Source organism: Columba livia, chromosome 2, assembly GCF_036013475.1.
Source record: "Columba livia isolate bColLiv1 breed racing homer chromosome 2, bColLiv1.pat.W.v2, whole genome shotgun sequence".
NCBI lineage: Eukaryota > Metazoa > Chordata > Aves > Columbiformes > Columbidae > Columba > Columba livia.
The window spans coordinates 46,655,576-46,668,848 of NC_088603.1; the positions used below are offsets into that span (position 1 = coordinate 46,655,576).

The 13,273-nt window shown below is 39.7% G+C and overlaps 1 protein-coding gene across 3 annotated transcripts in view; it reads left to right on the forward strand.

The window, feature by feature from the left end:
* Positions 1-745: 745 nt before the first annotated feature.
* DNAJC13 (DnaJ heat shock protein family (Hsp40) member C13) overlaps positions 746-13,273 on the forward strand; it is a 55,757-nt gene continuing 43,229 nt past the window's right edge. For all 3 annotated transcript variants that reach the window (XR_010470156.1, XM_065051714.1, XM_065051715.1), the window contains exons 1-5: positions 746-976; positions 7,193-7,273; positions 11,480-11,555; positions 12,063-12,212; positions 12,560-12,601. Coding sequence is in view for 2 of the 3 variants with exons in the window: in XM_065051714.1 (XP_064907786.1) it covers positions 7,206-7,273; positions 11,480-11,555; positions 12,063-12,212; positions 12,560-12,601 (336 nt within the window). In the remaining variant the exon portion in view is untranslated. The remainder of the gene's footprint in view (positions 977-7,192; positions 7,274-11,479; positions 11,556-12,062; positions 12,213-12,559; positions 12,602-13,273) is intronic.

Sequence of the window (13,273 nt, forward strand, 5' to 3'; positions counted from 1 at the left end):
TTTACAATCACACAATTAATATGCATAATTAAAGTTTACTTCATTTTTTGATTGTTCAATGTGCCTTCCATGGCTTGATGCTGCACATTCCCAAATGGGAGACTACAGGTTAGTAACATTTGTGTGTAATTAAAGCACCTCTCTTATTTGCTACATACTTCTCTGATGAGCGTGAAACCAGTACCAGGCCTCAGAACTGCCGTACCGGGACGCCGAAGGCAGGAAAAACTGGTAGCGCTGCAGCTGCCCATAGCCCCAGAGCTGCACAATCACAACACTCCAGGAGCTGGGCACTTGGGGAACTACCAACTACCCCCAAACGAGTTGATCTAGTCTTGACCAACAGACTAAGCTCTAATAAAACACCACAGAGAGCAAAAACACGGGCAGAACCGCTCACGGCCCTGGGCGAACCCCTAACCCGCCTCACTCTGCCCCGCCATCGCCACAGCTCTCCCCTCAGCAGCTCCTCCCGCCGCGCCCCAGCCCGCCCCCTGCTGGTCCCGCCCGACCCTCCTCCCTGCTAAGGTCTGAGGTGACGGGGAAGGAAGGGGGGACTCCGCACCCCACGGCTTTGCGCATGCGCACGGGGCCCCCCCGACCCGCTCCGGTTCCCTGCAGAGCAGGGCAGGGCAGGGCAGGGGAGGGGAGCGGGCAAGGGGCGGCTTCGCCGGCCCGGCCAGCGGGGCCGCGGGAGGTGGGGGTAAGGAGGGGCTACATCAGCTGACCGCGTCCCGTGACGGCCGCGGGCTTGACGGCGGCTGCGTCGAGAGGGCGGTCTCGCTGCCGGAGCTAAGATGGCGGCCTCCAGCGCCAGACTCTGAGGGAGTTGGAGAGGTGTAGCGGCTGCCGCCTGGCCCGGTGAAGGGTGAGGGGCGAGGGCTCCGCTCGGTGGCCCTTCACCCTTATCGCCGGCAGCGGCGGGAAGCGCAGCTCTGGTGGGGGCAGGTCCGGGCAGCGCGGGCTCCCTGGCCAGGTAAATCCCAGTGGCGGGGGAGGTGAGGGGGCGGCGGCGGCCCCCGCCTCCTTCCACAGCCTCGGGCGGGGTCCTGAGGCACCGAGGCGCTGCTGGGGGCCGGGTGGGTGCGGGGCGTGCCCCGCCGTTGGGCTGTGAGGGAGTGGGGGCCGGTCTGGAGCCCGCGCTCGCTGCCGCCCGGGCACGGATCCTTCCGCCGGCGAAGCCCCCGCTCCTTGTCCAGCCTGGAGGGGTGAGGGGGTGGCGGCGGGGGCGGCCCTGGCCTGGGGCGGTGAACCCGGGCGGGCCTGATCCCCAGCTGTGGTACCTGGGTTGTTACAAGCCACTCTCAAGCCTTCTCTTCCTGTATCTTTCTGTAGCTTTTCTCTAGCCTCAGCCTGCCTGGTGCTTCGCTGAATGAGCACCTGATGCAGCTTGTGTAGCCACGGGGCAACATTTGTCCTGTTTTTTTCTAAATGAGTACTAGCGCGTCCATTAGGAAAAGATACGTTATTTTTCTCCTCTTGGCCTCAGGTCAAAACATACCCATCATGAGATGCTTTGGGAAATAATTTATGAAGGATGGGAGACATGAGAAGGAAACTTGCTCTCACATACATGAGATTTTATTTCTTTTTTTTTTAAGTGGTTATAGTGTGGCTGAAGAGCATAAGCAGAACTAAAGGTATCTTTCAGAAAATCTACCCGTAATGTGGTTATTTTTCCAAGTGTTTTTTAATTTCTCCCATGGATGCATTTTGCTTGCTCTTTGTGTTCTGAAAGTCAAAACAAGTAGACATACTAAATGGTTTTCTGTCTGCAATGAGCTGCCAGCAGTCTTTGGGATAGATTTTCCTGTCAGCATGGAGCTTGCACCTTGGTGGCTGTGTCTTTACTGAGGGCCAAGCTCTGGGCCGTAAAAATGGTGTCTTAGTCCTTCAGTTTGGGTGGGAGGTTTTTTCCTATTTTCAGCTTGATGCTATCAAGCATAGGGAACATTGGAGCATGCTGTTTAGGCAGAAGGCGGCATATAAGTTCATTTGGAGTGTTCTTATTAGTGTGCTTATTCTCTGCTCTGTGGCTGCTTTTGAAGTTAATGTAATCTGAAGTGAGTTTTATGTTTTTCTGTTGTGCTCCTTCACAAATAAGATCTATGGCAGTGAGACTGAGGAGATAAAGTCGAGTAGATAGCAGCCTTGTTTCTTAGTACTCAGCACTGGTTAAATACCTCTCTATTTAAGAAAACATTCCTTGTTTTGGAGCTTAAGTTCTTTAAAATTGAAGCTTTTTTCTTTTGCTAATTAGAAGATTGTCTACATAGGCTACTTGCACATAGTGAGATATGTAGAAAAGGCAGGATGTCAGACTGCTAGTGACTCAAGTTTCAACTTTGAATTGAGTTAGGAGGATGCTGTTCAGTCTGTCGCTTAGTTCCAAATAACAAGACCACTAGTATAGAGGTAAAAACTATGCTTGGCCCTAGCCTGCTTCAGTTTCTAGATATGCATCTTGGTCTAATTCCTGCCTGCTATAGGCAGACAAGTGCCAGAACACTTAACCAGAAATTAATGACTCCTTTCCATTGTTACTGACAGGTTTTTTCCACTTGCAACAAATTTCTAAGTGGTTAGAGAGTCAGAGCTGAGAATCTATCCCTGTATTATAAACTTTCCAGGAACTTTACCTTGTATTTTAGTCTTGCTGGAATGAATTTATAAAAAGATTTATTTCGTAAGTATTGCTTGCTCCTCTGGGTATCATGTGCTATTTTTCATAGTTTCCAAACACATATTTGTCCTGGAGGACTGAATCACCGTGCACCAGATTTTGAGTGGTATGCTGGGGATTGATCTGAAGGGCCAGATCTGTGCTTTCAGATTGAGGTGACTTTTAACTTGTATTTGAAGCTCAATTAGTGAAGCTTACTGACATAATAAAATAAATCTCCAGTTGGCATTCAACTATATCTTGAAGTGTTAACCTTCAACTCTTTAACTTCTCAATTTTCTTTCAAAAATATTCTTATGCTAAAAAAAAACAAACTTTTTTTTCTTCCCCTCATTAGCAGGTAAACCCTTTTGTTCCGATACTTTCCTGTTTAGCTGGTGAATGAGTTTAGTTTATTGATATAGCAGAGTGCTAATGTAGATGGAAAAGAAAAAAGGTGTGGAAGATTCTGGTTATTCTCAGCACTGGTGCTCAGTGAGGGAACTAGCTGGAGGGTGGACACTAATGTCATCACCATCATTTCTGGTAGCATTAAGTTTGAAATTCTCAGCCTTAACAGAATTGTGTGTTTTTTCAGTGCCTTGCTCTCATTTGTTTCCAGTTGATCCCTGTTTTTCTCCTCTTGATGTCTTTTTTCTCTCAGGAAAGTCATGCTTGAGCTAGATACAAGTATCTGTCCCTGTGTATTGACTTGCCAGGAACTTTACCTAGTATTTAGCCTTGCTGGAATATATTTTTAAAAAGAAATCTCAGTTTAGCAGCATTCCTCTTCCACCCAAGAAATCTCAGTTTCTTATCAGCATTGCTCTTCCTTCTCCCTCCAGTGAAATAGAATAATAATACTGTTTGTGGCTTTGAAGTGGTACCTCAGCATGGGTTAAACCTTCACTTTGTAATAGTAGAGGAGTTACATGATCAGGAAAAAAAGTCAGTCTGAATTCTGCACTGAACTTTGAACCCATGTCCAAGATTCTGAATTTATTTAAACTAAGGAATGCTTGTATGTAGCTACAGCTATGCCTATTGCTTTGAAATGTGCAAGGTCACAGCTTTGTTTCTAACTCTTCAAGTATTGGTTTGAGACTGACTTGTCTCTGTTTCCTAAAATAGATTCTGCTTTCCCAGATGGTAACTTTGTCTGAAGAATGTGAGATCCTGGAAAAGTGGAAAGTGTATGCAAGTTGAACACAGCTTGTGTAATATACCTATTCGTGTAGCTTAAATTCTGAGGCAGGGGGAGTTCTGGCATCAGTTCAGGCCCTTTAATTTTAGGGGTTGCTATTTCTGGTCCATGCAGCACACAAAAATGTGGTTTCAGCTCTTCCACTGAAATCTATTTCACTGCTACTTGCAGTACTACAAGAACCAAATAGGAAAGTATTGCTGAAGTTCTGTCTTGTGTAAAAGCTAATTAACATCCCCGTGTATGGGGGGAGGGCTTTAGTTAAACTCCCAGAAGAAGCTGCAAGTCATGGACAATATTTTGCCTGCAGGAACCTCAGGTCATTTAACTATATGTTGCATTCCGCATGCATCTGCTCTCAACCAGATGAAATGTTTATAAGCTGCTGCTTTCAAAGTGCTTGTTGCCTCAGCTCCAGCAGAAATAGAACAACTGAACTAGGTGTTTCTCTAGTATTAAACCTTTGAGGGCCATGAGTACGGGATATCCAATGGCTATGCTGCAATATGTTTGAAATAAACTTTGAAGCTATGTTTTCTGTTGTGAAATACCTCAGGACACTAAGATGATAATTAAAATTGGGACTTTATTGCCCAGGATGCTTTTGTGGGTGAAATAAAGAATTTAGTTAAACTTTTGTGTCAAATTGGTCAACTTTTAAGAAATGTCTTAAGGAAGGAGAAGTAAAGGTGACAATAAGAATGTTCTCCTGTTTTGGGTAATTAATATGATACAACTATGCAGGCTGCTATACCTTACACTGGCAATATGTCTAAACTTGATTAATAATATAACTTGATGTGTTCTGCCAACTCAATGGTTATACTATCTCTGGTACTAAAATTACAATGTATCACATTGTAGGTAGTATAGTCAGAGTGATGCCACACTGGTTCTGCAGGAATGAGTGACGGAAGAAAACTTCTTGGTTTCTTCTAAAAGGTCTTTGTCTTTGGCATGAACTATTTTTTTTTATCTTGCTTTTGCTGTGGAACCAAAGATAACTGCAGAATGATTGCTGGACCTCAACATAGCAGCTCAGAACACTAGGCTATTGTTAGCCTTGTTCTCTGTTAAACTGCAGGAAAATGTGTATAAGAATCAATTGTTACTAGATTTTGGCATATATTGCCTCTGTGCTAGTCTTCTCAGTGGGAGAAGAAGCACAATGAGTAAAGCATCAAAGCTTAATGATTTTAATAGTTTTAATCTAAACAAAAAAGGCAGTCTGGTCCATTCATCACTTCAACTGCATATAAAATACTTTGTGCATCAGTATCCTGAATCTAGCTAGATGCTAGTGATAAAAGTAATGGAAGCAACTGGTTCATAAATGAGTATTTCTCAGTTCAGTGTTATTAAGACTAGATATTTACAACTGTGAAAACATCTTGCTTTAAATACTCTGGGTAGTGTTCAGGTCTGGGAGACTTAATAGAGCTGGTCAGTGTAGTCTGGTGTTGGCAAAACTGGAATTGCAGATAAATAGGTCTTATAATCCTGTACTTAGTGAAGCTAGTCTTTTTATAAGATTTTTTTTTTTTCACTAATACATTGGTCCATGTAAAGAAAATGGCTTAAAAGGAGGTATGAAGACTGAGTATCTGGTGCTGTTTTCTGAAAGTTAAATATAAAGCACAAAATTATCAGAACTAAAGTGTGTTACTATACAGTAAGATCTGTGTAGTTTGGACAGAGTGTTTTGATGCATATACATGGCAATAATTAATACAGTGAAGTTCTTAAAACAGGCAAAATGGAGAATGCCAGGAATAACGCTGTTGAATATCTTGCCCCTCTTGAAACTTTGCTTTCAAAAACTGGATTTAGAGAATTGAGTGTGTCACAAGTCAGTGAGATATTAACTCTGAAGATTTAACTCAAAAATTGAGACATTGAAATATGTAAATGCTACTTTTATCTTTTTTCTAGAGGCAGTACCACAATTCCTCTATAGTAGGTAGTGATGATGGTGCTGGTTCTTCACCTGAGGGAAGGAATTCTCAAGTTCATTTCAGTCAGGCTATCCATTCTTCATGTGTGTGTCTACATAACTGCTACAGCCTTTGCTCAGAAAGAAAATAGCCTGAAGTTGTAGAGGGCAGAAATTAGCAATGAGCTAATGCTACAAGTCATCCGTCTCAAAATGAGAAATCTTCCTTTGCCAAATCAAGCTAGCTGAATGTAAAAAGATGACTGGGGTTGTAGTCTTAACTTTTAGTGGGGTATTGACTGGGACTGGATTACTCTAGCATTGTTCTATGCAAGCTATGAATATGAATTCTTGCAGAGTAGCTTCTTAAGCATGTGGTGTTTTGGGGAGGCCACCACATTAATGTTGTGAACTTGAGAGTGGTACTAGTCTGTAATCAAGAGCAGAGAAGCCTGTTCTGACACATTTGAAAAGAAAACTAATGCTGAAGCAGTAAACTGAGACTGACAACTTCACTCTTGCAATTTGATCAGGGTATGTCCACTTCGGTGCCTTGCATATGTAATAACAGCAAAGTGAAGTAAAAGGGAGGTTAATTTCTCAAGTATCAACATGCATCGGTTTCAATCATGGAATATAGTGTTTAGTGTTCAGAAACATTCCTTAGAACTTAGCAGCTCCTAAAGCAATGATCCAGTCAAGCAGTCATGGGCAAGTTTCACTAAATTCACGCATGTGTTTGGGGAATAGGTATTAATGTGTGAAATAAGCACATTGAGTTGTTAGCAATGGGATTGCTTAAACTTTTACAGCACAGAAATGGTACTTAGTCAGCTCTTTAATAGCAATGCTTAGCTAATAAGTTTCTCAACTTCAAATTCCATTTCAGACTGGAAAATAAGCTGTTCTATCTATCCAGATTTCCCCTTGCCATTTATTTTTAAAAAATGGCAATAATAATCTGGCATAGCTGGAGTTGTGGATGCAGGGCACTCGGATCATTTTGATATTGTAGAATTTTCAGGAGTTAAGTGTTCTGACGATAACCTAAAATGCACTTGAATCTGAATGTGCGAAGATGCAGCAAAAGTAGTGTGATTGCGATAATATGGCAAGTAATAGGGCATAAATTACTGTATTCTGTTACTGTTAAAGAGTAACTGGTATAACAAAATCAGTGGGGAAACTAATAATTATGTTCATCTCCATGTGCAACTTAGTCTGTGAATTGTTTGATAAATGTAAGTATTCCTAATATTGTGTGGAATTGACAAAAAAGTGACTTAAGTGTTTAAAAACCAAGTATTTTTGTCTTGAAGCATATTGATGATTAGTGAACTTTGGTTTTAATTAAAAGTTGTGAGTACTAATAGGATGTGTCTTTTGTTTTCAGGTCTTGGCACAGAATGAACATAATTAGAGAAAACAGAGATCTTGCCTGTTTCTACACAACAAAACATTCATGGAGGGGAAAGTAAGTAATTTAAAGTTTGTTTGGGTTGCGCTTTTTGTGTGTGTGTGTTGCATGACATTTCTCCTCTCCTTATTGGATTTAACTGCATAGTTCCTGTAATGATAGTTGAAGATTGAACTAAAGGCTTCTGCTGTGCAGTCTCCGAACTGAATGTATTTTCCTTAGCATCAGTTTGTTTTTTAAACATTGGGTCTTAGCCTTCCTCTGTGCATGTTGCCACACTTGAGTGTAACTCTGACATGACCACCTGACTTGCTCAGCTTCTCTGTCTCTTGGATTTACTATATAAAGCACTAATTTTCGAGTGGAAGTGCTTCTTTTCAGAACAGATTCTTGGAGGAGTAGTGTCTTTTGTGCTTTAATAGATGAGGGTCACTAGTTCACATATGTTCTTAACATGTTGTTTAATAGATTATCTGATAAACTACTAACTGAGATTATTTGAAGACTTCTGTTACTAGAAATAAACTTTATCCATTATGGGGGGTCTCAGATCTATACATTAATTTTCAGTGATGCCTCTGTCTGCAAAAGCTAGGGAACTTCTAATTAAACTGTCCATTAAACTATCATAATTGGTATGTACTGTACTGTGTTTGAATACAGCTGTTATGCATACTTTTTAAAGTTTCATAGGACTTTCTTTGGTATCCCTATCCATTGTTCCTCCTTACATGCATAGCAGTGCTGTGGGTGGAACTGGGATTTTTTTCCTTTCTACCTAAACATCAGCAGAACAGGAGGTACATTGTCTGCACCTCAGGATCGTGAGTTCTGTTTTATTTTAATGGTTATGCTGAGATATGAGGTCTGACTCTGTTGTTTGACCAGTAAGTTGAAACTAGTGTGGTGGTTTTATTTGTTGTTTGGTTGGTTGTTTTTTTGTTTGGTTTTGGTTTTGTTTGTGGGTGTTTTTTTGTTTTTGTTTTTTTTTTTTTTCTTCTCTGGCTGTCTACTGATAGTTACTTCCTGAATTCTTCCTATCTAAGTTTGTGAATGCTGCAAAGGAAAGAATGGGATTGCAGGAAGTGACAGCCGCAGTTCTTTCTCAATTGTGCTTTGAAGAACCATGAGATTGCTTCAGTGTATAATCCAAGAGCTCCCTGCCTTTTTGTCAGTAAAAATTAAAGCCCTGGGTAGTTCAAAGTCCAGAGTAGACTGAGCAGCTGTCTGAGGGCAAAATCTTTGTTCTATCACAATACACTCTTGATTGACTTGAAATAAATAGTTTAATATTAAGTTTTACCTCATTAGAATTTTTAACTCAACTTATGTAAATTGATTCTTTTGTGAGTTAAGATCCATGTGTTTGGATTTATGTGGACACGGGTGAATAAACTGTTTCCTTTAGTGATCATAAGATACTATATTGGGTTAGAAAGTTAGAACAGTTTTCCCTATTTATCTTTCTGTTGCCCAACAGAAAATACCTGGTCTTTTCCTTTGAAGGTCCTGTGATGTATATGCAAATTTAGCGTGCATACAATTTGAGCCACTTCATGAAAATGAAATATGTAGAACTCAAAATGCTTTTCTTGCCCAATGCCTTCTGTTAAAGAGCCTGTTCCTACATAATGCAAGCTGTTGAAGTTAGAGTAGTTTGATCCTGAACTTTGGCAGTACTGTTCTGATAAACTACCAAGTCTTGTAAAACTTCAAACTAAGTTTAAAGTCTAAACCAGGCTTAGTTTAAAAATTCCATGGCACTTTCATTTTCACATAATGGATAGGGAGTATTTTGTGAGTAGCTGCCTCTTGGGTTGCAGCAGAAGCCTATATGATTTTTAGTAAGCTTATATTTGAACACTTAAGTCTTCTCAGTTCTTAGTTACACATTCTCAGTATAATCTATAGATAATATAAAAAGGCAGTGACTTAATGTGTAGTGCTAAATGAGCCTGAATCACTTTGACTATTCATATGATTTGTCACCTTGCTGAATACAGCTGTGTGTATGGCAGTGAAAGTATTTTCTAGTAGTACAGATGATGATAATAGAATCATAGAATACTTTGTGTTGGAAGGGGTCTTCAAAGGTCATTCAGTCCAACCCCCCTGCAATGAGCAGAGAGATCTTTAATTAGATCAGGTTGCTTCATCTGTGGTTCTGTAAAAATAATGAACACTGTCTTTTTCTTGAGTGTGGTTGTATGAAATTGGTCTACCAGGTTCATCCTGATTAAAAAAAAAAGAAGAAAAAAAAAAAAAAAAAAGAAAAAAAAAGAAGAAGAAAAAAAAAAAAAAACAACTAAACCAACCGAACAAAACCAGTTTGACTTAGAACTTCTACAGTGCTTCTAAGAAACTAGTGAATAGGCAGTAGCCTTTTTACTGGGAAGAGGACATTTGTTTTGAATTTTTCTCAAAATAGCTTGGCGTTAGACTGTACTGCAGATGTGTAAGCCACATGTAAGAACTGACTTCTGAGTTTCTTCTGTTTGTGCAACAAGACTTTGGTCTTCTGAATTTGCCTAGGGAAATGAGATGAAGGAAATGGTAACTTGGCAAATCTGCTGTTCTGTCTTGTGTTCCTTATCACATCACACATTAAGAATGCTGGGTATTAAATATGCTTCCTAGGTCTTGAAATGCTGGTTTGAGAATGAGGGGAGAAAAGGAAGTGGCTATGATGTTTGGAAACGGATCTTCAATTATGTGTGATCGTTGCAGATCCTCATTCTACCACAAAGTACTGTGAAGCTTTTTAGTATGTTAAGTGAGTAACCAAAACCTTAAACAAGTAATAAAGTGCTTTATTACTTGTGATAAGATTTAAGTTCTTTAGAACAGCATAAATGGGCCTTATTTGTAAATCATATAAGAGACTGAATAGCTACCTAAATTTTGCAACAAGAGGAGAGGCAGCAGTTGATATGTTCAGAGGATTTTCCTATGATCTGAGAACAAGAGCATTCTTTGACAGACTGAAAATAGTGGAACTGCTAGCAGTCAGAATAACTTCAAATGTTCTGCTTCATTACTACAACTTCTCTTGACCTGCATTTTACAACACAAGAATGTAGAGAAAGAGGGAAGAAACGCCCTGCTTCTTGATGCAGTGTCTAGTATGGCACAGATCCAGCTTAGTCAGCCATCTGGTTGGTCCTATTCTGTTCTTCCTTAGCAAACTTACAGCATAGTCAGAATTGAAACTGAAATTGCTACACTGAATCAGTTTTAATACAGACAACCAGCTGAAGTATTTTATTTGGTTCAAGTTCAAGAAAGACATCCATATTCAGATCCTGTTTCTTTGGTCAGAGACAGTTGCTAGAACTGGCCCTGGTTCAGGTTTGACTTGACATTCTGGGCAGGATTGCCTCAGATAGAGGTACCCTAGAAGAAGTTTTTCAAGTAGTAAGGGATTAGTAATAATCTATTGTTTCAAACTCTGGTTACTTGTGTTGCAAAACTTTCTGATTCAGAAATATGTAAATAGTCTCTTTATATAGAGTTGGTTCAGGATGTGCTATGAAGGTTGTCTAGGAAATGAAACCATGGTAAGGCTTCCGTTTCGCATTTGATGTGTCTGAATTTCTTGGCTTTGGCTTACTGCTGCTTGTTTCTGTTATGCCTGAAATGCAACTATGTTGCTACAGCTGTTCTTCAAGCACTGTGGCAGTTAACATATCTGTGAGATCAATGTACAATGACTAGCTGCATATTGAACTACAGATTCAGTGATCCAAATCAAGAGTTTAGTAGTCTAGTTTTTCTCAAGTTGAATAAAATTAGGCCTGGCCATAGTAACACTTCGTCTTGTTACAGTATTGTGAGCAGATGTGTAAATTGGATTATTTCATGTTACAGCTGTTGTCTGAGATGGCTTCAAACAGACACTTTATATAGAGTATTGCATGAATGTATTTCTTTCTATCTGTGTAGTGCTTTTAAAATTTGTTCTGGTCTGGGAGTACCTTCCAGTGCAAGTTTCAAGAGTCTTTTGGTCCTGACTTAACCAATAACATAGGAAAAGCTATGCGTAAGAAAATCTATTTAGTAGTATTTAACTTGTATGTCCCCTTTATGAATATATAAAACAGAGAAGATTAACGTTTTATAAGAGTAAACTGCAAAGTAACAACAAATAAAATTCCATATCAATTTCCTAACGCTGACTTGTATATAGCTTCTTAACATAATTTTTGCAATTCATCATGACTTTTCTGTGACTTCTGGAGAAACAAATGCTCTTCTGTGTTCTAGGTATAAGCGAGTCTTTTCAGTTGGAACCCATGCCATCACCACATACAATCCCAACACACTAGAAGTTACAAATCAGGTAACTACTATTTTTGGACAGGGCTATTTTGAGTTTATTTCTGACTTGCGTTCACTTTCCAGAGTGAATCATAGCATTCAGTCTTCAGAAACTTTCTAGTCTGAGATCTTGGCAAAATCAGAAGGTATGGCAACTGCTGCAAAAGCACACAAGCAGAAAACTGGTGTTGCCTTCACTAACTCTACAAATATCCAATAGTTTTTGTAGTTCTAGGCAATTTGTCTTTACTGGCCAATAAGCAGTAGTTTGCTTTTGGGTGTGCTGTTCTCAGGGAACTGGGATGAGTTTTGATCACTCTAAGGCTATGTCCCTGAAGGGAGTTGAGACACTTATTTACTTTGCAGAGTATTGAATAAGAAGCTCAAGCTAAAGCTGTCATGTAGCATGCTAGGTATTGCTTCATTACAACAACTCAATTAGTTATTATAGTTACTAAGGGGTTTTGAGTGGAGAAAATATAGCTTTAAAATTACTAATGGTCTAACCTAATTACTTTCAATTGCCTAGTGGCCTTATGGAGATATCTGTAGTATTGCTCCTGTTGGAAAAGGACAAGGAACAGAATTTAGTCTCACTTTTCGCAAAGGGAGTGGAAAAAAGTCTGAAACTCTTAAGTTTTCCACAGAACACAGAACAGAACTCCTTACAGAGGCACTGGTAAGATTTTTTTTTTTTTACTATTCAAGCAAGTAGTAAGTACTTGGCTATCATTACCATTTGTGGTAGTTTACTGTGCTTTCTTACATAAAAAGTAGGGAAGCAAGTTGTCTGTTGAGCTGTAATGTTAATGAACCTGATCTAGTGTCAGTTCCAGCGATTAGTGCATGATTCTTAAATAGTGAGTAAAGCTACAAATACTGAATACATTAAAATGCAGTGGAATTGTGAGCTGTCGAGAAAGCTTAGTTTGAGTCCTTTCAAACAAGGTCAGCTTAAATGTAGACTTTCTGGATAGGTGGACTATTGTATTTGCATTCATTCATGGTTAACTTTTTTAAAAACAGAGATTCAGGACAGACTTCTCAGAAGGAAAAATCACAGGACGGGTAAGTGTCTGACTTTTCTGGATCATGTGTAGTTTAATGAGATGATCTAAAAACTAGTACTTTGTTCATGGATGTTATGCTTGTGCTATATGCACTACCTAAAATAGCTTTTGTAAATTTGAATCTGAAGTCTTGCTTTGAGAAGAGAAAATTAAGGGTTTGTACAAAAGCAATGGGAACCTTTTCAGCAGTAGAATATTTGAGTCCTCTTCACTTGGCCCCAGTCTTATGGTGGTACACTCAAGAACTTCGAACGTTACTGCTCAAATAAAGGGCTTTCTAATTTGGTCAGATGGAAGAAGAAAAAGAACATAAGCTTTGATTTATTATTTGATGTTTACTAGTTCCAGCACTTTACTTTCTAAATCTAATTGAGTTTTTTGCATGAGATCCTGAACACTTGATGTGGGAATATTTTTTTTTTTTTTCCTAGGAGGGTTTTGGTTGGTCAGATTAAAGTCAAGATTGCTATTTAATGAGTCTTGGTAATAGAGTAATAAGAAAGGCAATATACAGAGCTGGACTTTATGTTTGGTTGTCTTCTTGTTACATAAGGTAGCACTTAAAGTACTGCGTAGATTAAATCTGCAGTGATGAGCGTAGTAACACTGCTGGAATATGGGTGTCTCCTTTGTCTTCCTGTAGTTTAGAACAGACCTTTAACTTTTGCTG